Raw genomic sequence first — 22723 nt, forward strand, 5'->3', positions numbered from 1 at the left:
GGAAAAGTATTGTTTTGCCAATTTCTTGGTATGAATCCAAGCTTGCTGCCGCTGCTTTCTTTATTTCTTCTTGTCTGTTTTGGGTTTTATTCAATTTCTTGATAGCTTGCAAGAGTTTATATGGCCCATTCTATTTTTTCTATAACGAAGGTGAATAGCAAATTCAAAATTTAGTCATTGACTATTGTGGTTATTGTCATATTTAATCGTACTCTTTTTACTTTACATAATTACATCATTGACTTTTATTTATTTACCACAATCATTTGCGCTGCATTCCCTCTTTTGTATTTAAACCATTTTGGTCCTTTTGAAGGGAGTTCGGACCCTAAATAGCCTTATCTAGTTTTCTCTCATTTTCCTATGCAAATTTAGCTTAGAATAGTTCTAGATTTTTTTTTAATTTTTATTTATTTATTTATTTTTTTTACATTATTGAAACTTGTATTTGAAGGTTAAGCACTTGAATTTCAAGATTCTACTTCTCTTTTCAGTAGAATGGTTCCATTCCGGACGTGGGTTAAAGTTGTCTAACATATCTAGGTGCTACTATTGTCATTATTGCATAAAGGGGTAGAAACCCAAGTTAGGGTTCTTAATGTTTGTGAATCATTTGTGATTTTATCTTGTTGATGTATGGTGCACAACAACTATTGGCTTGCCTTGGGAGAAAATTCAATAATAACGAAAGTTGAATTGAATTTTCAAGGCAGTCATTGCACAGTTTTTATTTCTCACTATGCGAATAGGGAAATAAGAACTCAAGAGGGTAGCTCAAGTAGCAATTGAGCTCTCTTTATGGAGGAGAATTCCGGGATAACCCGGGTTCAATTTCCACAAGTGACGATTCCCTCTAGGCCAGCTTCTGTGTCTCTCGGAGCGCACCGAGTGGACCTAGACCGTTAAACGGATAGAGAAAGATCCGGACTATATTGTGGTTTCTACCAAAAAAAAGAAAATAATAGGAAAATAAGAATATTTTAATTTGGATGCTTTGTGTGCTTGAAGGAGTTGGAATTGAAGCATCACAAGAGTAGGCGCCCAATTTTTTGTCTTAATCATTGTTTATTTGATCACAAGAGTGATTAGTATATTATGATTTTCCTGTGCATTTTCATTAATTTCTGTTTGGTGTTTTACCACCAATTTTATAGATTCTATATTGCATCTAGAAGATTATGTCCACTGCCTAAGTCCTTACCTTCCTTAATTGCTTTTATCTTCATTTTTCTTTTATTGTCTTAATAATGTCAAGTTGTGAACCTATTAACAAACTCCATTTTCATAAAATTCCATATATAATTGAAATAAAGTTAAATTATGGTAATAATTTCTCAACTTCCAAATAAACAAGTTTTCAAAAAAAAAAAAAAAAACTTCCAAATAAACAAGCACACTGAAATGGACAGGGGAGTGGCTTGCATGTTGGTCTACTTAAGAAGCTCTGAACTCTGATCTCATTTGTTTGGTGAAGATGAAGAGAACACGTCATGGCAGTGTATTCATTTCTAGTCTGCTTTGCTTTCAATTTTCTGATGCCTCATCCCTCCATTGCATCACTCCTCCACCAAACCTGCTGTCACTAATAAATCATCGCCTTATTGGTGGAAACAATTCAAAAAACTCAAAACTCAAACCGTGCCAACACTTCTTGGTCGAGCCCGTTGTTGGGATTTTTTAGTACGATTTACTTTTTTTGTGTAATTTGTATGTTATTATACAATAATATGCTTTATTTGGTGCACATTTTCCGCCGCCTGGGGCAGTAGTATGTAGCCCAGTAATATTGTATGTAGTCAAATATCAATTTTTTTCTTTTAATTTTTTGAGATAAGTAAAATGTCAAATTTAACCCGGTTAAAAATAGAGAATTTTTTTTTTCCCCGGTGAAATTTTGACGGAAAAGTGGCCGGAATGACCATTTTTGCAAAAAAAAAAACCAATAGTCGTGGACTAAAATTGCAAGGTTCAAAAGTCGTGGATCAATTCTGCCAGTGCCACTATAGTCGTGGGACTAAAAGTGCAAAAAACTCAAAAAAAAATGTCAATAGTCAATAGTCAATGGGCCATTTATGATCGAGTTTTTCGCACTTTTGGTCTCACAACTTGAGATTGATTCACGACTTTCAAACCTTGCAATCTCGGTCCATGATTTTCTTTTGCAAAAATGGTCTTTCCGGCTCATTTTTCGTCAATTTCTAACCGGAGTAAGAACCATTCCCAGTAAAAACGGACTGGGAAATTGACGAAAAATGAGCCGAAAGGACCAATTTTGCAAAAAAGACAATAGTCGTGGACCGAGATTGCAATGTTTGAAAGTTGTGGATCAGTCCTGATAGTGCTACTATAATTGTGAGACCAAAAATGCGAAAAACTCATTTATGATCTATCTAATTGAAAGTTGATGATAAAAATTAATAGAAAAAATTACATTGTTGGTCTTATATAACTATTGAGGTCTTGTTAATTTCAGTCATCGACTTTAAAAACTAACAATTTAGTCTCATAACTATGCAATTTTTAACCCATTTAGTCCACCCAGCCAAATGTCGCAAGAAAAATATAAACCTTTTAAAATTATTTATTCATGGAGACAAAACAGTCAATTGATATTTAAATCAACCTCTGAGTCACCACGCTCTTCCCCTGTTGCAAATGTGTTAAAAATTATATAATTACAAAACTGAAATTGTTAATTTTTAAAGTCAAAAACGTTATAGTCAAGAGTGTAATTTTTTCAAAATTAATAAATATCAATAGTCAAGAGCTCGTTATCCTACTCCAAATGTTGTAATATTCTATAGAATTTTTGTTATTGTTTTTAAAGTTGTCGTGTTCTTTTTGCCTTTCTTCTCTACCACACCACAGCGCGACAAAACAAAAACCAATCGTCTCAACTCTCAACGGCGGGTTCGAGCGCTCGTTTTCCAAAAAACCGGAATGGCATTCAATGCTCATATTCAATGTTCATCTTTCCCCATTTCATCGATTGTTCAATGCTTTCTGCAGCGCAGACCAACCGCGCTCGTTATTTACTTCTCTGCTCTACATTCAACTTCAAGACTCACTTTCACAACAATTTAATGCTCCCCAGGCCATTTAATCTCTCTTTTCGCCATTATTAATAGTGTATAGTATATTATTTATGGAGATGGGCCAGCGAAATGGCGCTCCACTGCTTCTTATCTCCGCGCAATTTCTGGAATCGTTGCCAAACCCTTCTTCTCTGCGAGTATTTCAATGTCCTGAGGTTTCTGTTTTCCTTCGTTTAAGTGTGTGAAAGAAAGAAATTTTCTTCTGATTTCGGGAATGAAGTTTCTTGGGTGCTTTTCGGTTCTCTTCTTGGTGGCTGGGGCAGCTTCCATATGCATCGTCTGTTCATCAAAAGGTATGGGTACTTAGCTTTCTCTTGTTTTTATTTTTTTTCTTGTAATTTTGGTTTGGTGTTTCCCTGTTTTTGTTCATGAAATTTATGTTATTAGGGTTTCTGGAGAGATTATGGAGTGAGCTTGAGAAAGAGAGTGGTTATTTTGTACTGTGAAGATTGATTTTCTCTTACTTTTCTTTGTTGTTTATTCACATTATACCATTTATGCCCTAATTTGATCTCTTAGAAACACAATATCCACACAGAATTATGGAACATGATATTTGCACCAGATCTTAGCTTGTGAATGTGTGATAGGGGGTGTTTGATAAATGGCTGTTAGCTGATTGGGTTAGTGAGTTTGACTAGTTGATAGCATTAGCGGATTGTAGAAAAGTGTAACTAGCTGATTACATACAAAATGACTTTCTCAAAAAGTTGATCGAAAAAGCTACCTTGAGCAGCTTTTTGAATTTTAGTATTTTGGGACAAAAAGTTGTTACAAAAAGCCTTGAGCAGCTTTTTGAATTTTAGTATTTTGGGACAATAAGTTGTTACAAAAAGCTAATTAATCAAACACTCATATTGATTGTTTAACCAAGTCAAACAGTTAATACTGGTCAAATAAGCTAAAATTGTCTGATAGGCTAACTGTTTTACCAAATAGGGCCATAATCTTTCATGTTGGATAGTGAACTGGCCATCCTACTACAAGTCAAATCATGTTAGGCAGTATAAGATTTAGTGTGAAGATGGACCCGTTATGCCCAAAGTCAAAGATAGGGACTAACTGGGAGGCTGCTATGGTGACTCGCGATTTATTTTTTCGAGCGACTCTTGGACAGAGGTTCTTGAGACTTAGAATTAGTATGGCTTAAGCTGGGAATGTATTCAAAAAAAGTATAAGATTTGGTGCCTGCAGCAAGATTAAATCTATGACATTAGGGTTTGTTTTGTGATAGATATGGGAGCTTGTGGGTTCGAGCCTCAGAAAGCGGTATTGACTCGTTGTGCTTCAGTAAGTTATGAGAAAGTAGTTATGAACAGATACTGCATTGCAATAGAGTCAGTAGTATTAAAAAAAAAGACAGTAGTCTGAGAATGTTTGCTTATTCTGGGTAAGGATACGTTTCCAACAACATTGCGGAATTTCATTTGTAATGTGGCGAAGAACATTCGAAATTCACTTGTCTGTGGTTCCTCATCATGAGTACATACATTCACCAAAACGTTTAGATTGTAGTCAGTACTTCAAATTCTGCAGATTCACTCGTTTGCCTATTTCCCGATATTACTACTGTCCTTAAAACATATATCAGATTCTGCAGATTTGGCATGGCGGGGGAATGATATGCCATCAACTCCGATTAACAACCGGAAACTGAAGGTACAAAACTACAAAACTTCAAAACTTCAAATCGATTTGTATATATACACAGGAAGATCATATCCCCTCCCTCTCTTTGTTCCCCGCATTTTATTTTGCCATTTCTGCTTCCACTCTGCAGGATGCTAGCGCTTATGATGGCGATGGTGGCAAAGCATATACAGATGATTATGGTCCGATCGATCCAGTGCCAAGTTCAAAAGCTTCAGTGAAACCGGGACCCATACAGCACGGTACTCCTCTCATGCCTTATATTCCTATCCCGTCGCCCCCTCCAAGTTCCTCATCGTTTTTTGGTGTTCCTTAGCCGAACTCCTCTCTGCTTCTGTGTAATATAATCTATGGTGAAAGGTGTGATAACTTCTCCATGTTAACTACTTATGGCTTATCAACAGACCATGCTTTGTATGATATTATTGCTATGCTTTTGTTGTAAATTATGGGTGGTGTTATGTGTATTGTTAAGGATTGCAGGGTGTGCAATTCTTGATTCTTAGTCCATGGCCTCCAAAATATGTACTTTGTATGTTTGAAGTTTGAACTTAATGGAGTGAATGCTTTATGTTGTTGCATAAATTTGTTGTATTTGAATTATACAATGGTTTATGGGGCAAACTATACCGCGAATCATGGTCAAATTGGTCGGATAGTTGACTCGGTAATCAAAAGGTCCTAAATTCGATTCTCTATGGGATCAGAAATGTTTATTAACCTTAACTTCTTGGTTTGAGCTGGACAGATATGAACAATTTAGACTAGTTTATCTGATCTCCTTAGTCTTTTGTCGCCTAGGGTTACAATACATACAAGTTTTACCCTGAACGCATTTTTGGGTAGTGACTGTATCAAAAAACTTGTAAACAAAATTCGACAATAATTCAATTGTGTGAGAAATTTGATGTGGGGAGTCCTTGAATTTGACCTAGCTAGAACAATATAACTCTCTTCCCCTCCAAGAAAAATGATTAGCATGCAAACATGCTTAGCTTCACAATGACGCCTCCATCATATCTTTGGGAGGCTCTAAACTTTTGCTTCTAATTATTTCAATCCTATCCCTATCCTCCACACATGCAAATGCTCAAACTTAATTATAACTCATACCCCACACCCCCACAACTCATTCACACTTGCAAATCTAATTTAGTAAATATTCAATCAAATATTAATATATGGGTTAATACCCAAAATCGTCCTCGACTATAGTGGTTTTTCTCAATTTCGTCCTAAACGACTTTGGTGACCTAATATCGTCCTAGACTTTTGTGTTTCGCTCAATTTAGTCCTCCATTTGTTATTCTGTCAAATTGGTGTTAAATAAAGGGACAATTCAATAATGTCAGTATTGATCTCTCTTTACTTTCAACTTGTGAAGTGCGAAATTTCTCTTTCTTGTACGAATTACATCCAGAATTACTCCCGGACCTACAAATCAAATTTTATATTCGCAGTTTTAGGAGTAATTCTGGGAGTAATTCGTAAAAAAAAAAGGGATTTCACAGTTCACATGTCTATGAGTAAAGAGATGCCAATATTAAAATTACTGAATTGTCTATTTATTTAACACCAAATGGACAGAATAGCAAATGAGGGACTAAATTGAGCAAAAATACAAAAGTCTGGGACTAAATTGAGCGAAAACAAAAGTCTGGGACGATATTAGGTCACCAAAGTCGTTTAGGACGAAATTGAGAAAAACCACTATAGTCGAGGACCATTTTAGGTATTAACTCATTAATATAATCTACATTAAACTCATGTAATATAATCTACGTTAGTTACATTTTTCATTGTTGGTCCACTCCACCATTCAGCCCATTCTCATCTTTTCCACAACATTAATTATCAAGTTGATTATGCCATGTAGACATATATAATTTTCACACCACCCATTATAAAGCTTGTGAGTATCAAATACAGATTAACATTCTTTCCGGTCGCTAGTACAACCATTATAAAGGAAGATTACTATAAGAGTATAAACTAATAAATCAAATTTACACATTTCATTAATTTTTTAATATATTAAGACATCATCTCATTAAGTTATAATTAAATTTAAAATTTAAAATCTTCTTCTCTCTCTACATTTAATATTTTCAAGTTAATTTTAAATTTGAATTTGAATTTTTAATTTATAATTAATTTTAAATTTGAATTTTTTTTCTCTCTATACATTTAATATTCATATTCATTTCAATTAATTATCACTTTTAAAATGTTGAATTGGGATATTAAGTTACATGATTTACTTAATGTGATATGATATTACAATAGTTTACTGTCATATTTCGATTCATACTACAAATATTAGAAATTTAAATTTAGATTGAACTCTTTGTATGCAGTAGTGTACAGATTAATTTTATATTTCAAAAACTAAATTGACTCAATTTACCCATCATATATCTTGATGGTATTTATAGAGTCTAAAATATAATCAAACGAAAAAAAAAAAAAAAAAAAAAAAAAAAAAAAAAAAAGGATTTATCAAAATTTTAACTGAAATAACATATCAATTTTTGTACGCGGGCCCCACTCGCCCGTGTTGTATGTTAACTGCTACCGCCAACCCAGGGTACGACCTTTCCGCGCGATCGTACAAGTTGCGAAGCGTTAACGAATCTGCCTGACAGTTACACTCCGACGTCTCATCTTCCCGGCTCCTTTTCACCGTATAATTTCGCCGGTGGTAACGGTCATGCTCTCATCATGCATCTCTCTCTTCAGCTATTACGGGAAGACATTAATCTGATTCTCTCTGCATATACCTGTATATATATATATGTGTGTGTGCATATGTACGCATTTATTTATCTATCTATACTTCCATTTGCTCTGTTTCTATAACCTGCTTGTGCTGGTAAATTTGGATTGTTTGAGTTAGTTTATGGAGAATTGGGGTTTTGGAGTGGGGAATTGAAGTAGTGAGTGGGAGATGTGAAGATTGTGGAAGGTAGGAAGGATGGTGACAGCTGTATCGACGGCGACGGCGACTCTCAACCCTAAGAGGCGGCCATTGTTTCCGTCCGAAGCTGAGAATGGACAGCCGAGGAGGAGACCGAAATCGAAGGAGGTTAGTTCAAGGTATTTGTTGAGTTCGTCTTCTTCCATCTCCTCGAGTTCGAATTCATCGTCGTTGGCCAACTCGACGTCGAAGCAGCGTGAAGCGCCAAATGTGACGCGGACGGGGAAATCACCGGCGATTCCTGTTCAGAATTCGGCTACGGTTAGCCGGTCGCAGTCTGTGGGCAGGCGGAGGCCTGCAGGGACTTCGGAGATGTCTGCGGCGACGAAACTGCTTCTGACTTCGACGAGAGGTAAGTCGGTTTCGTTTCAGGGAGAGTCGTTCTCACTGATCGGAACTAAAGCAAAGCCGGTTAAAAAGTTTGCTGATAGGATAGATACCTCAGAGAGAAAGAGATCCGAGAAAGAGACAGAAAAAGTGAACCAAATGAACAATGCAAAGCGCATTGCCCCGGGGAGAACAAAGCCTGCGAATTCGAGTTTGAATAAAGGAGCAGTGGCACAGATGGAAAGGCCAGTGAAGGATAGGATGGAGAGTGAGAGGGCTATTGACAAACTAAGCTTGCTGGGGAGATCAAAGTATGTAAACTCGAGAAGCTTGGATTGTGGTAAATATAGTGGCACGTTTGTATCTAGAGGTATAGTTCGTTTGTCACAGAAATCAGTCACTGATGAGATTAACCAATTTGATGTTGAAACTAAAGAGAAGGTTGAGCCTTTAAGGATAGACGTGCCCGTAGCTAATCTGAATTCTAGCTATAGATCAGCAATTTCTGCAGAAGAAGTAGCTTGTGATAGTGAGAGTGTTTCATCAGGGAGTGGTTCAAGTGGACAGGAATGTGGTTCTGTTTTACAAGGCCGACACACTAGAGGTTTTTCATCTTATCTTCGAGGTCGTTTTAGATCAGGATCCCCAAGCAAGACTTCAACTCCATCAACAACCTATCGGCTGAGGGGGAGTTCAAGTGCTGCTAGAGCAAGAATTGGAGCTGTCATTACAACGGCTAATAATGTTGGCAATACACCTTCAACTTTGAGCTTTGGTACTGATACAAGAGGGAAGGCAGGAGAGAACTGGTTTGCTGATGTGCATGAATTCAGGCTTTTATATAATCGGCACTTGCAATGGCGTTTTGCCAATGCAAAAACTGATAGTGCTTACTTCAAACTGACAGAAACAGCAGAGGTAAGCTCTAAACTTGCTAAGTTTTTCTTATGTGTCTGGATAATGTAAGCCTTGTATAATCATTGTTTTGTGGTTATAACTTAATATGACCTTGTATTAGTATTTAAGAACAAATGGAATGTTAAATAAACTTATGTGCTGGTAGTATCTGACTTGTAGATTAGTTCTACTTCAGAATGCTAAGTTCTAAACTGCATCCCAAAGTCTGGGAATGAGGTATAGAAAGTTATAAATGACGGTATTGGAAGAGGAAATAGGGGTTCAAGCTGTTGGAGACAATTAGGTGTTTTAAGTAATGATTTGAGATGGATTACTAGTCGTATAGTCAAGTTGATTGAGTCATAAAGAAATGAAATTCGCATCATTTGAAGGATTTTGACTCATTCAATGATTCTATAGAGATAATGAAATAACATAGAGGCTATTAGGTCCATTAGGATGCATATTGTATTTCAATACACTAGTGTTATCTCTAATGTAGTTTATTTGGGGTGTACTTGAACCCAATCAGACATTGCAAGCTCGAAGCTCAGCGAAGCTCTACTTTTAGAGCTCAAGCTTCAAGCTGGTCGAGCTCTTTAATAAGCTTGATTAAGAGTTAATTAATTTTCACCAAAGGTTAATAATGGAGTACTAAAGGGCAGGAGTTTTCAAATTTTAGACTTCCCAGATACAGAACCTTCAACCTAGTTGATAGATTGGATCATCAAGCTCTAGGTTAACTTATCTTCAAATTAAAGTCCTTTTTTTGGGGAACTGAGATGGTTAGGGAGTTATGTATTAGCTAATGGTTTATCTGTTAACTAAGTTATTTTGGGTGCCCAGATTGCTGCCGTGCTCAAGCTAGTTCTGATTAAGCTTTTTAGTTACACTGTTCCATTTTCATGTTATCAGTGGGTCTAGCCCTCTTCCATTTTAAGCAATCTTATTCAGTATGTGTCTTGGATGGTACCTGAATATTGTTTCCTTCTAATATATAAATACATGGAGGCCAGGTAGTCTCACTTTATTGTAGCGATCTATATCATGATTGTTCTGTCCCTTTAATGTAAAGCTTACCTCTTTGCACAGCGGAACCTATACAATGTGCAGTTGGCTAATTCAAAACTGTTGCATTCAGTTAAGTCCAAACAAACAGAGCTGCTTTTGTTGAAACAAAATTTGAAGTTGTATCGCATCCTCAAAGGACAAGTAAGATTCGTTTTCTTTTCCTTTTTATTTCCCCATGTTAGAAATGTTTTAAATTTTGTTCAATATCTTATGGTCTCTAGCTTTATGAGTTTGCATGTATATTTTCTGTCTTAGTATGACATATCCTTTACAAATGATCCTTTATTCTAATGAATACAGGTACCATGTTTTGAAAACTGGTGTCTAATTGATAAAGAACACTGCAGTTCATTGTCATCAGCTATATGTGCTCTGGAGGTGAGCACTATTCGTCTTCCAGTTGTAAATGGAGCCCGGGTATTCTTCTCTTTCGCTTTTTGTCATTACATATTTGGTTCGTTTCAACGTTGACAATATCACATTGAGTCCTAAGAAAATTCCATTCCTCCTTGGTTTAATTATTTGCAGGCAGATATTCAAAAGCTAAAGAGGGCTATTTGCTCAGCTGTTAATATGGTGCAGGCAATAGCACCCTCAATATGCTTGTTGCAATCCAAGGTACAGAATGCTATTTTTTCTAATCAAGATAAGTTTGCATAGGGATGTTTCTAGAGTTGTTGTTTTGATTCATTATCATTTAATTGACTACAGGTTGAGCAGATGAGTTCATTGTTGATTGAGCTCTCTAGTACAGTTTCCAGTGAGCACTCCTCACTTGACCAATGCAGAGATCTCTTATCAACAGTCACAGACATGCAGGTAACTATGGAATCTACTCATCATGTAAGGCTTGAAGCTCACAAACACAACTTTTAAAAGCAAAAGAAATAAAAAAAAATTGCATCCTATCCTTGAATTAATAAGTGCCAATAGATGCCCACTCGAGAAGCTTAATTGATTCTTGGGTGGTAGATTATGGGTAAAGATACAGAATCGAGCCTTGACAGCTGCAACATAGGAGTTACATTCAATGTCGTGAGCACCAAACATTAATCCCCTCGCTTAATAGGTCATAAATTATTATAATTTATTGCTCCACTATCTTGTCGGAGCGGGTGTAGGACTCTGGGTTTATAAAGGCATCTACTTAAAACTGACACAAGGTTTTACTGCAGGTGAAACATTGTAGTCTGAGGACACATCTGATACAACTAAAAGATACACCATCACAAGGAACTTCTTAACCAAACACCACCTCCATGAGCAGTGAATCACAGGTATCATTGTCATTTTAGAAGTGGCTTCAAGGTGGTGGGAATTTGTTGTGAAATCCATTCTGCTTGTTTAGCTTTGGCAGGGCATAACTATGGCTGACATATATAGCAATCTAATATGTCTCTCTCATATGAGTGACATTCTCCATTCTTCTATATCTACTAACGTGATAAATTCTTCCAAGAAATGAAAATTTGAGAAAGAAAAACAGGGCTTGATTCACTGTAATTTTTATGTTAAACCAATTTTGTTGAAATCATATTCATAAAATGTTGCATTCTCACACATGTTTCTTGCCAAGCACGTTGTGCTCAGATGACATGTAGTGATTCTCCCATATATAGGAGGTTATGAGATCGAGCCTCAGTGGAGGTGGTGTTGACTCTTCGTGCTTCAACAGGTGCCTCAGTAGAGGTGGTGTTGACTCTTCGTGCTTCAACAAGTTGAGAAAGTATAGATCAAAAAAATAAATATCATAATTATATTATATATTTTCTTTAAAAAGAAAAAGGTAAAAGAAAAAAAATCTCTTGTTACGCGGATTCATTGAATCATTTCCAAGTTTGCACTAGTGATTCTTTTAGTTACTGCACAAGTGCACAACACTGGCTTCAACCAATCATCAAACAACACAGAAAATTCCATTTCACATGGAGAAGATGAAAAGAAGTTTAAAGTTAATCCCAGGCGATTGGGTTATTCCTGAGCAAATTAGCTTTCTCTCAACTCTTATCATATTCCCCACTCTCTACATACAACACTCATGTGTTGTGTTCTTGTTGGACGGAGCTCGGTGAAAGGTTAAGTCCAGTAATTAGTAATTAAGGAGATTGTTAATTGGACAGATCGAAACGTGAAGAACAAGTCCAGCACCCTAACTCTAAAAAATGTGACAGTATAATAGTAAGCGTTTGATCCTAACAAATAGTATCAGAGCTAGGTCACAAGTTCGTGTATAAACTCTTTGGCCCTGGCTAATTGAGCACATCTCGCAATTAAACACTTCCACCAATTGTTTAAGATACGAGCAGTGGATTGAACTCTCGTGATTAGGGTATAATTCTTAAGAATTGGGTGTTGTGTTGGACCATCCATTTAATTTGCCATGTATCTATCATACCCACATATCTTTCTTTAATTAATAATGGGCGTGCCGACCGACTTGTTGCTTGAATTTAATTTGTATTTTTAGGGTGCCGACCTGACTAAGCTACAATTCTAATGGAATTATTAAGAAGTTAGTTGAACCCAACTTGAGAGCATGGCCAGGAATCTTTCAAAGGTAAGGTAGGCCCTTCTCTAAACATGGGTTTTGATAGTCATCAATTGGGTGCTTAGAATTAATGGGGTTCTAGATTAGATAGATTCACCCACTTTTAATTTACCCATTTTAGAAGCATACAATAATGCCTAGGAAATAGGAATCACTTATTTCTATATACAACTTGCCCCATTTGTACCATCTTTTCAAAGTGTGACATTATGTTTAAAGTGGTCAGATCCTTTGTGCGCACCAGTATTTGACTCTGTTGAGCCTTTGAGTTATCGTGATTATATCTTCCCAAATGTTCTGTTGGGCTGGGGTGTGGAAGCCCTTGGAATTGAGGATTCCACCTTTTGGGAGAAAAAAAAAAATCCACAGTCACTATCTGAATGTGTTTATTGGATAAATCCCGTTCATGCGTAATAACTTGTAAACTACACCAGAAATGTTAACCACACTAGAAAAATCTCAAAATCATGTGCAATGGACTCGACCGACAGACTGTTGACAAGATCAGAATCAAATTAGTAACTTTTTAATACATGAATTATGTTCGACCTAATAAGCCACCCTGATTAATTAGGCAACATTATATTTGCACCACATATTTCAACTATATGGAATTAGGGGTGAGATGTCTTTGGGTAGATTGGAAGTATATATGAGCTACTTTAAGGCCATGTAAACCGTTCGACCTAATTTAACCAATTTGCCTTTTGATTAGGTAGGGATCGGATCCTATCCTAGTTCTATTTGTAGTTAGTGAGCTGGGTTTGGCCGATTTGTAACTTTGTTTAGTATGATTTCAATCTTTTAATTTAAAGGTTAAGAAATCTTTACTTATGTACTATGAGAGTATAAATCTTAATCCCTTAGCTTCATTCACACACACAAATAAAATAAAATAAAATAAAAATTTATAAACTGTTGTGATCCATCTTCACTTTTTAGAATTCTACCTTCTACATAGACTCTCAAATCTTACTCCCTGATGTGATGTGTACGTGTACTGATAAGCTATTTTTTTAATGTGGGTCTCAATATAAATGTGTACATCTATCAGAATTGTATATGTGTGTAAAAGTTGAGTGTAGAAAATGGGAATACATATAGTATTTTTTTGCTTTTTAATATATGTATATATACACACTTGATATTGAAAAATTGTGAAGAAGTTGGATGAATTGAATTTGGACAAGTAGTGTACCAACAATGTAAATCATCTTTTAGAGGAATAGATAGATGATGATGAGGTGGTGAGTAGAACGTGTCGGATTGGGCAATATAATATATAGTTAAGCATGCAATGTAAGATGGAGGTAAAAGTTTGTTGTTCATCGTCATCGTTAGTTGTCTGTCAAACATTAATTTTGACAAATAGGTTCACATTTCCTGGAGAAATTCACATGGCAAATGAGGAATAGACGCGGTTTGCCACCCCACTACCAATCTTTATGCCAACTCTTTCCCATGCCGGTGACCAAGCAATAACCGCAGCCAAAATTTATAGAGTTATAGCTTCATATGGTTTATTAGCTATTACACAGTAGACACTGATCTCATGGTGCATGGTGGCCGTTGCGAGTTAATAGTTCTTATTTACTTGCGGCCGTTGCAGGGTGCATGGTTCGTTATTGAATGATAGCTGCATCAGCCTGCATGTGCATGGTTCAATTCCTACTAGCAGGAGACGTATATAAAATTGGCTCTGATCTACGTTAGTGTAGAACCACCTTTAATTTAAAGAACTTAGAGGCTATTAAAGTATATCTTGCAATTTACTTATGTCGTCAAGGCTCTAGTGCAAGGACATGTTAGGTAGGCTCTATTAAGGTGTAATGCTTCTTGATGAATTATTTGTTTAATCATTTGTACTACAAAGTGACCTTTTTTTTTTTTTTTTTCATACAAAGGAGAGAAAATGAAAAATTATTACAAGCATCTAGGTCATTGAGAACTAACAAGAGCATAAAATAGAAGCGCCTTCGAACCTGTTGGTGGAGCACCGAGCACCAATTATAATATAGAGTACTATACTTTAAAATACATTCTCTCTCACACACATACACATTTGATCCTAATTGAATCTAAATACTTACCTTAAGACAACTAATATATATATATATATATATATATATATATATATATATATATAATCATGTGAGGAGCGAAGCAGTATGAAGCCCCTCTTCGATCTATCCCTCTTCACGTGATCTTTTGTGAAGATAGTGTGAACTTATCATATAATTAAAGAACTTTATGAGATATGCATTTCTATTAATGTCTTTAAATTGTTCCAACAAACAATTAATTAAGAATATATATACTACCAAACAATTACTACAATGACTATTTGAGGTTACTTAGTTAGCTATTTTTTTTAATGAGTTATATTATAGTTTAATACGAATGTTATATGAGGACTTAGAATATTAGACATATGATGGTATGTGATTTGGCACATAGGAAGAGGGGATAACAATGTCACGTCCGGTGGGCAAATTAAAGCTAGCTCATCTGAATTATTGAATGAAACTTATTTAACTTATTAATTATATCTCAATTTGCAATTAATTAGACTAAGTGGTGGCCATATATATGTCATCCTAATCACCTATTCACTATGTTCAAATGCTTATCCACACCAATTATTCATCTCCAATCCTTTATTAAATTAAAATAACTAAGGTAATTTACTATAAAATTGACGTGGAAATATATATTTATCAAGTTCATAGCAATTTGTCTTAGGTTGACTAACCGATTAGTTAAACTCATAGTGTTATAAATTTTATTTCTTTTCTTCGGGTTGGGACACATCTTAATTAATTAATTAATCCAAAATAAGTTCATAAGCTTTACTTTGTTAACAACTATAGAGTGTAGGTCAGGTTCAAATCCTATTGATTTAGTCTTATATATTGTGGTACAAGCATTTGACGGTGGATCAGTAGACCAATTAATGAGACACATTACATAATTTACCTTCTCGACCCTAAAGACCAGAATGTACATGAGTAATGAATGGTCTTTAAGTTTGGAGTTAAAACTTTATAATTTTATTTATTTCTCTCTAACTTTCTATTTGGAATCGTCTTCAACCGTTGCTTCTAGTATAGACATTATAGCATTTTTTTATGAGTACCCAAAAATTGATATTAGAAATTTGTATGATATTGACCTTTAGCCCTCATTTTATGCGTGCATTATTTTGTAGAGTAATATCGTCCCCAATTATCATTTTTCAAATAATATATTTAACTTCACCAAACACATGACACCTTAAAAAGTCCTTTAAATCAATATCACTCGAAATGAAAATATACCAAGACTAATTCTCTTATTTCTTTGTTTTCTTCTTATTATTTTTAGCTTGAAGGTGAAGAATGAGTCCATGTGGCTAAACGTGTGAAATTCTTAGTCTACCCGCGTTAGGCATAATTAAATTAGGTATAGAAATGGTCACATTTTGATATAGATTAAACATCAATGTAAATATTAGATTTAAAAGTCACTATTATCGACTTATCGTCGGTTCGTCACACTCCCATCTGACATTTTAATTTACTAAAAACAATCATCTTTCTTTTTTTCAATTCCTGATTTTATGGGTGGACATAACGGACTAGGAACCGCCTCAACCCGGAAATATTTTCATTGTATATATTATGTGTAAAATTAATTAAATTGGCATTGAAAAATATTAAATAGTAAAATTTCATCCAAAAAAATTGAATTAATTAAATAATCACTTGCTTCACTGTCACAATCAAACTGATGTATTTACAACAAAGAATTGTGTCTATCCCAACCAGAAAGATAAATGGAAAAAATAAAAATTAAAAATTGCATAATTTGGTGACTGCAAGATCCTCCTAGAACAATTCGAGTTTTGTCGGAATTTGGAGGCGAGATTTCTTCGCCGGATGGGGGCTTTCCACCTCGTCGTCGGCGAAGCGGCGGAGGAAAACAGGGGACAATTCCGGCAAGGCAGGGAGGTTCAAGTCAAAGTTGCGGAGGCTATTGGAGGACCCGGTTCCCGACGACGACGTGCCGGCGGCGGCGCTGTTTCCGCCGCCGTTTCCGATGGTGCCTTCGTAGTGGCACCGTTTGTGGCCGCCCAAGGCCTGGCCGGTGGGGAAGCACTTGTGGCAGATGGAGCACTCGTGGGTCCTACCGGCGCCGGCGCCGGCGGAGCTGTTGGTGGCGGTTGAGGTAGTAGGATGGTCATCGCCGCCGCCGAGCTTGCGGTGGCTGGCTTTGTGCCCACCCAAAGCCTGGTAAGACCCAAACGCCTTGTCGCAAACCGAGCACTTATACAACAGCTTATTCTGCTCCGAAACTTGCGGAGGCGGCGGCGGCCTAGGCGCCGCCGCCGGAGCCTCCACCGCCTTAGCCGACGACCCACCACCGCTGCGCGCGAGCATAATAAGGCAGAGCGCCAAATACTCCTCCTCAGTAGGCTGACGCTCCACGCTGCGCGGCCGCTTGGATCGCTTCCCCTTCGCCCACTGCTGATCAAGGTAGCTCAGGCTCGCCGGATCCTCGAACTGAAACACCGACGCCCGAGGCGTGGTCGGAGAATTCAAAGCTTCAAGAGCCATATCAATCTTTCTTCTTGTTTCAAGAATCAAGAACACTCAGAGAGAAAGAGAGAGAGAGATGTGAAGAGAAAGTTGAGAGAGCAAATTAAATAAGTTTTTGAGGGTGAGAGTGGTGTAGGGGAACTATATATAGAGGATTTGGGGGTGGGGGAGGGCGGGGGGGGGGGGGGGTTTGAGGAAGTTGCGTGACAAGTAGTAGGAAAGTAAGACAGTTACACAAGTTATTGTACAATACAAATTAAAGATTTTTGCACCACACTGCCTAAGTTATAATGTGTGTTTCATGTGAGTGTTTGTTTGGACTACCTTAATTATTGCTGGACCAATCAATGTTATAACTTGATGGGCAGTACAATAACTGGTCAAGTTTTCGATTAACCCGACTTGTTATAATTGGTTAATTGAGTTAATACACGTCTAGTTTTTTTTTTAACTTGGGTGAGTTTTTCAAATTAGGTATAGGTAAATAATTTCATCACATTATTTATTTTTACGATTTTACTAAATTTAATCACCTGTCGTATAATTTAACAAATCTGTAAATTTTGAGTGTCATCTCTAATATCGAGCAAACAATGATCACTAAGCCCAATTGAATCCCTAGCTTGTATAGTACACCAGTGTTCGAGTTCCCGACATGATAATGAATGGACAAATCACGGTGACTCAACGACCCATTAAGTGAGACTTGGAATAACCCATGCTCAGCGTTGAAAAAGACGCTAGGCGCCCGTTTTTTTTTTTTTAGAGGGTTATTTGCCCCAAAAAAAAAGGGGTTCGGCCACCTAGATCGCTTAGGCGCCCGACCGCAGAGGAGGCCGATTTCGTCATTCCTCAATGTGGGTGGGCACCGCCCAGTGTCTCGGCGCCAATTTTGCAACTATGGTTATGCTTAGTGCTCACAAGGAGTACGTCCACCACATTGGGTGAACCCACCGTGCTGAAAAAGCTTAATTATATATCCTTATTAATAATTTACCACCTAGAAATCAACTGTATGTACGTGTAGGGCATTCAAATTCTGACCTACAGTCATCGTCACTAATCGGTGTCCGTATTGAATGTATTAGCTAACATTTTCGATTTATTAGATATAGCGATAACATTCAAAGTTTACATATGTGTCTATATAGACCAGGTTATAGAGATGACATTCAAAGTTTACATATGTGTCTATATACGCCAGGTAATTATAGGGAGATGGACTATATGATGACAAAATAAATTTGATAAAATCATTAAAATACAGATGCAAATGGTGCAAAGTCTTTGAAGTAGTGTTGGCATGTGACAACATAATGTTGTTGAGAAGTGAGAAGGGTTACTTGAGAGGCAAGTGGGGCCTTGGAGAGGAAGCAAGCAAGCAAGTGAGAGAGTGGAGACCGAAGACCAGATCGAAGTAGCCGAGTGGCTTAAGGACTACGTCAAAAGTCAAAACCCAAACACTACACACATATAACCCCACGCGCTCGTTTTAGTAGTATAAATTAACACTAATTTTTTTTTTTAAACACTAGTTGTCTAATTTTAATCTTTCAAATGTAATTATATTGTTTTCGTGTTGCACTATACTTACTTCTCAGTGGGACGTCTATCATGTAAGTCAAGCACATTTACCTACGGAATTTTTTGGTTATTTGGTTATCATATTGACTATACTTACTATAAGTAGTAAAGTAGGTGAACATTAATAATTTAACCACATCTCTGCATGGAAAGCCACGATGCCACTTGCCTCGATCCTCCCAACACTTGTCGCAACCTTTCATCACAGAGTCTAGTTGCGCAGCATGTCCTGGCCATTTAACCACATCCCTCCATGGTAAGCCATAATGCCACGTCTTGAATCCAGCAGGGCTGAACTCGACTGACCCGATCCAACATATAATATATAAACATAAATATGCAGTTCAACTATCAATTTAACTTTTTAGTTAAAACATAACACATCCTTCAATTTGGTATCAACTTAGACTTTGAATTGAGCTATAACACATCATTCAATTTAGTATTAGACGTTTAGTTTAGACGAAACACATCTTTTAATTTGACATCAACACTCTAAAAACCTGTCAACCAAATAATAACAATGACTTTGATTCCATTCCTAATAGGTAAACCCATAAACCGAACACACCTTTTAGTTGGCTGAGATCAGAAAAGTTAAACCACCACAAAAGCAATTGAATTGATAGCCAATAATCAATCAAATTCTGTTTAATTCTAATAATTCAATTTCATTCCAAATCAAACTATCACGAAAACTTTACTTAAAAAGTTGAGTATAAAGAAGATTACATCACGTAGTATTTGTTGTTTATGTTCATTATTTAGAGATGGATCATGACTCATGAGATACTTAGAATGTGATTAAGATGGATGGTGAGAGGCGTGAGGAAATTAAAAAGTCAAGTTGTAATTGTAAGTACGGAAAAGTCTGTAATCTCTAACCCGATAAAAGATCACAAGAAGATAAATTAATCATGGTAAGTATCGGAAAGTCTGCAGCCGTGCACCCAAAGCAAACCGGAGCAGAGCAAGATGGGTTTTGTTTGGACCTAGGTCCCAGGGCGGAGCCCCGGGCTCGACCTAGGCCTCAGCCTGGGGCTCGGCTTGGGCCCTGGTCCAAGGCCTCGACCGACGGCACCAGGTGGGCGCCTGACCACGAGGTCGGGCGCGATCTAAGTAGTTGCAACTAATTCTTCCTCTTTAGGTGATCGAACGGTTAGGGGGTTCTTGAGTATAAATACTAGTGTAGTTGTCTCACTTGTGGTTAATACATCGTCATCTTCATTATCTAATCACATATTCTCTTGTAATATTATGATGATAAATATTAATATAATTCTTTTTTTCCGTGGCATACATCTTTTGTCTTTATCACTTGTCATTTACCGTATTATCTTCATTCTTTAATTAATTAGAATATTTGATACGGACCACCCAGATTAATTTAATCCATCAGTAGTATTCACAAAAAATTTTGTGATTATTAAAATAATTGTCAAACCAGCTCGATTAGAATTGTGGGATTATATATGCGTATAGACTGTGCCTGCGGTTTATATATATAGTTTATGTGATAGGTGGACTCAAAAAACGCAGCCAGCCGCCAGTAGACTGGTGACTGGTGCATGAATCTGTAGCAGCTCATGATTCATGAACACGTTAAAAGAGTGTTCAAAATAATTAATTGGCATTGAGCAATTACCACTGCACATGCACCCATCTTTATCCATTTCCACTTCTCACAAATTTTAAATACTTTTTATTTTGAAAACACAAATTTAAAATACTTAATATTGGCAGTTAATCATATGTTCAATGTGGATTTATTTTATCGAGAGATTCGGGATGCGTTTACTTTCAATTTCTAATTTTTCATTGTTTCAAATTTTTGTTATAGGCCAACTACCATGTACTGTGATGACATCCCGGTTATTTATCTAAGTGGATGGTCAAAGGTTTGAATTTCGATGGTGGAAGGTTAGATTCTTTGGGCTGAAAATGTTTGAGAAAGTATAGAACAGATACTACCTTGTAAAGAAATAAGTATTTCAAAAAAAAAAAATTATTTTTCTCATTTTTCCAGCAAAACAGAATGTTTAATTTCTCTGGTAAATGTAATTACCTAAAAGCCTCAAAATTGAAGCATGTGCTCTGATCTATCTCAACTAAAAATCTAAGTTGATAGTTGGATTGCACATTTATGTTTATATATATTATATGCTCAACACTTAATATATGATTTTCAGAGAAGGGTGATTGATATTTTTAGTCATTTAATTATAAGTTTGAATTTTAAATTTAAAGGCTATTACCGTTAATATAATGTATGTCATAGAGACTGGCGGGTGACAAATAGTAAATCGCATGATGTGATGATATGCCTCTTCTGGCCTACGGGTCCGAAAATGTTTGCACACTAGTGCCTATAGCAAGGTCGACAAATTTATAATTTTTTTTTATATTTATATTATATTTTGATGGTGAGTCATAATTGTAGGGATGTAGATAAAATAATACAGAGTTGCAAATATGATGATAGGGAAATAAGGTATTTGGGAGATGCAAATAGTCTAAGGTGTAGATTTAGTTAGAGTTTTTATCAATTATTCAATGAGGCATGCCCAAATTAGTTCTTAACTTTTGCGAATTGGTGGACTTAACCCCTAAGATTGGTTGGTAAATCATTCGGCTCTAAAATTACAACAACAGAAACCATTGTTTGTTTGTTTAATTTGGTGGTTCTTGTGGTTTTCTTAAAAAAAAAAAAAAAAAAAAGAAATTACAATTGAACATCGTTATAAACATGGGATATGTATATACTTTTAAATTATTTATTTGATTTTGCACGCAATATCTAACTAAAAGTACATGTGGTTTATATAGCAAATTAAAAATAAAAACTTGTTTTTGTCTCATGATTAAATGATTAAAATAAACGTGGCAGCTTAGGCTAAGCACTAATACATATCAGCTCTAAATTAAATGAAATTTAATACTGGGTCGACAATGGAGGTATGGTTCAATTACAATTTTTTTAAACTTTAAAGAGAAATTATCTTTATCTTTACTCAAGATCTAAGAGAATTCATAATTATTGTTGTAAAATTATGTCACGTTCAATGATCTGATACCTTTTTAAAAATATATATATTATTGTAATTATCTTCATTATTGTGATTAAACGTATCTAGAAAAAATTGCGTCAAAATCCATTGAACCACCTTTAGTTTACAGGACCAACAGACTAAACAATGATATGAAAGTACAATTCTACACGCACGGACTTAGGTCACTGGTTCAGTATACAATATTTAAGAGGAGATTAAGGTTCAAACTTCAACAACGACATTACGTGTGGAGATTATATCCAAAGTGGACAGATCCCTTGTACACACCGACATTTAGCTTTGGCTCTATCTGCTGAGTCATTGCGTCACCGTGATTTAAATCCTCCCAAATGCTTTGGGAGAAGAGAAGAAAATACACTTCTGCCTAATTTATTAACCTTGCTAGGGTTGCTAACTCAATGTCTTTCATATAACAAAAATTTAATTAAATCATGGCCATTATTTATGTCTTAAAAGAGTGACCAAACTGGTACAGTATAATTCTTATATATAGATGATCATGAGTTCAGTTATTGTCAATACCCTTTTCATCGAATCTATTGTATTGAGTTTTTTAGTGTGTTTTACATCTTATGTGAGGTTAATGGGATATTTACATGAGTTTATCGGGTCAAATTGTAGTTATCCAATTAAGTCAATATAAAAAGTCAACTATTAACAGAGCATAAAGTTGGTTGAATGTAGGCATTAACCAATTCAAATTGGAATAGTCCAATCTGATTAGTCTCTAAAAACAGTGGCTGCTAGGGGAAGAGATTTATGAGAGGTGTTAAGTGTTGACCCAAAACTACTATTCATAATTTATTAGCTTTTTGATACCTTCAACATTTCACCATGTCAATAGTCCACTTTCAAACCTTTACCCCACCTCCACGGGCACTCTTCCACTCTCCACTTAGATCATAATGTAGTGAGGTTTTAAATTT

General features: G+C 36.1%; 3 protein-coding genes across 5 annotated transcripts; 2 read left to right on the forward strand and 1 right to left on the reverse strand.

The window, feature by feature from the left end:
• Positions 1-2855: 2855 nt before the first annotated feature.
• LOC109153215 lies at positions 2856-5347 on the forward strand. 2 transcript variants are annotated; one of them, XM_019301052.1, is made up of 3 exons: positions 2856-3388; positions 4687-4754; positions 4876-5347. In XM_019301052.1, the coding sequence occupies exons 1-3, from the start codon at positions 3310-3312 to the stop codon at positions 5059-5061; spliced, it is 333 nt and encodes a 110-aa protein (XP_019156597.1). In that variant the 5' UTR covers positions 2856-3309; the 3' UTR covers positions 5062-5347. The 2 variants fall into 2 exon arrangements, with proteins under 2 accessions (XP_019156597.1, XP_019156598.1); XM_019301053.1 differs by having other exon boundaries at positions 4696-4754.
• A 1995-nt stretch (positions 5348-7342) lies between these two features.
• Positions 7343-11548, forward strand: LOC109153213 (QWRF motif-containing protein 2-like). Of its 2 annotated transcripts, XM_019301050.1 has the most exons (7): positions 7343-8623; positions 8798-8967; positions 10039-10158; positions 10318-10434; positions 10546-10635; positions 10729-10836; positions 11193-11548. In XM_019301050.1, exons 1-7 carry the CDS (start codon positions 7720-7722, stop codon positions 11259-11261), a joined length of 1578 nt encoding a protein of 525 aa, XP_019156595.1. In that variant the 5' UTR covers positions 7343-7719; the 3' UTR covers positions 11262-11548. The 2 variants fall into 2 exon arrangements, with proteins under 2 accessions (XP_019156595.1, XP_019156594.1); XM_019301049.1 differs by having other exon boundaries at positions 7343-8967.
• A 4707-nt stretch (positions 11549-16255) lies between these two features.
• On the reverse strand, positions 16256-17241 carry LOC109153347 (zinc finger protein ZAT10). Its single transcript, XM_019301254.1, has one exon. The coding sequence runs from the start codon at positions 17158-17160 to the stop codon at positions 16432-16434; it is 729 nt and encodes a 242-aa protein (XP_019156799.1). The 5' UTR covers positions 17161-17241; the 3' UTR covers positions 16256-16431.
• Between the last annotated feature and the right edge of the window lie 5482 nt (positions 17242-22723).

The sequence above is a fragment of the Ipomoea nil genome, unplaced genomic scaffold (genome assembly GCF_001879475.1).
Source record: "Ipomoea nil cultivar Tokyo-kokei standard unplaced genomic scaffold, Asagao_1.1 scaffold2480, whole genome shotgun sequence".
Classification (NCBI taxonomy): domain Eukaryota; kingdom Viridiplantae; phylum Streptophyta; class Magnoliopsida; order Solanales; family Convolvulaceae; genus Ipomoea; species Ipomoea nil.

What these genes read in the sequence shown, in the direction of transcription:
- LOC109153347 (XM_019301254.1), bottom strand. Translation starts at nt 17,160, where the DNA reads ATGGCTCTTGAAGCTTTGAATTCTCCGACCACGCCTCGGGCGTCGGTG.
- LOC109153213 (XM_019301049.1), top strand. Translation starts at nt 7,720, where the DNA reads ATGGTGACAGCTGTATCGACGGCGACGGCGACTCTCAACCCTAAGAGG. An exon ending in ATCGCATCCTCAAAGGACAA is followed by an intron (nt 10,159 to 10,317) that starts GTAAGATTCGTT and finishes TAATGAATACAG; the next exon opens with GTACCATGTTTTGAAAACTG. An exon ending in TATGCTTGTTGCAATCCAAG is followed by an intron (nt 10,636 to 10,728) that starts GTACAGAATGCT and finishes AATTGACTACAG; the next exon opens with GTTGAGCAGATGAGTTCATT.
- LOC109153215 (XM_019301052.1), top strand. Translation starts at nt 3,310, where the DNA reads ATGAAGTTTCTTGGGTGCTTTTCGGTTCTCTTCTTGGTGGCTGGGGCA. An exon ending in CATCGTCTGTTCATCAAAAG is followed by an intron (nt 3,389 to 4,686) that starts GTATGGGTACTT and finishes AACATATATCAG; the next exon opens with ATTCTGCAGATTTGGCATGG. An exon ending in TTAACAACCGGAAACTGAAG is followed by an intron (nt 4,755 to 4,875) that starts GTACAAAACTAC and finishes TCCACTCTGCAG; the next exon opens with GATGCTAGCGCTTATGATGG.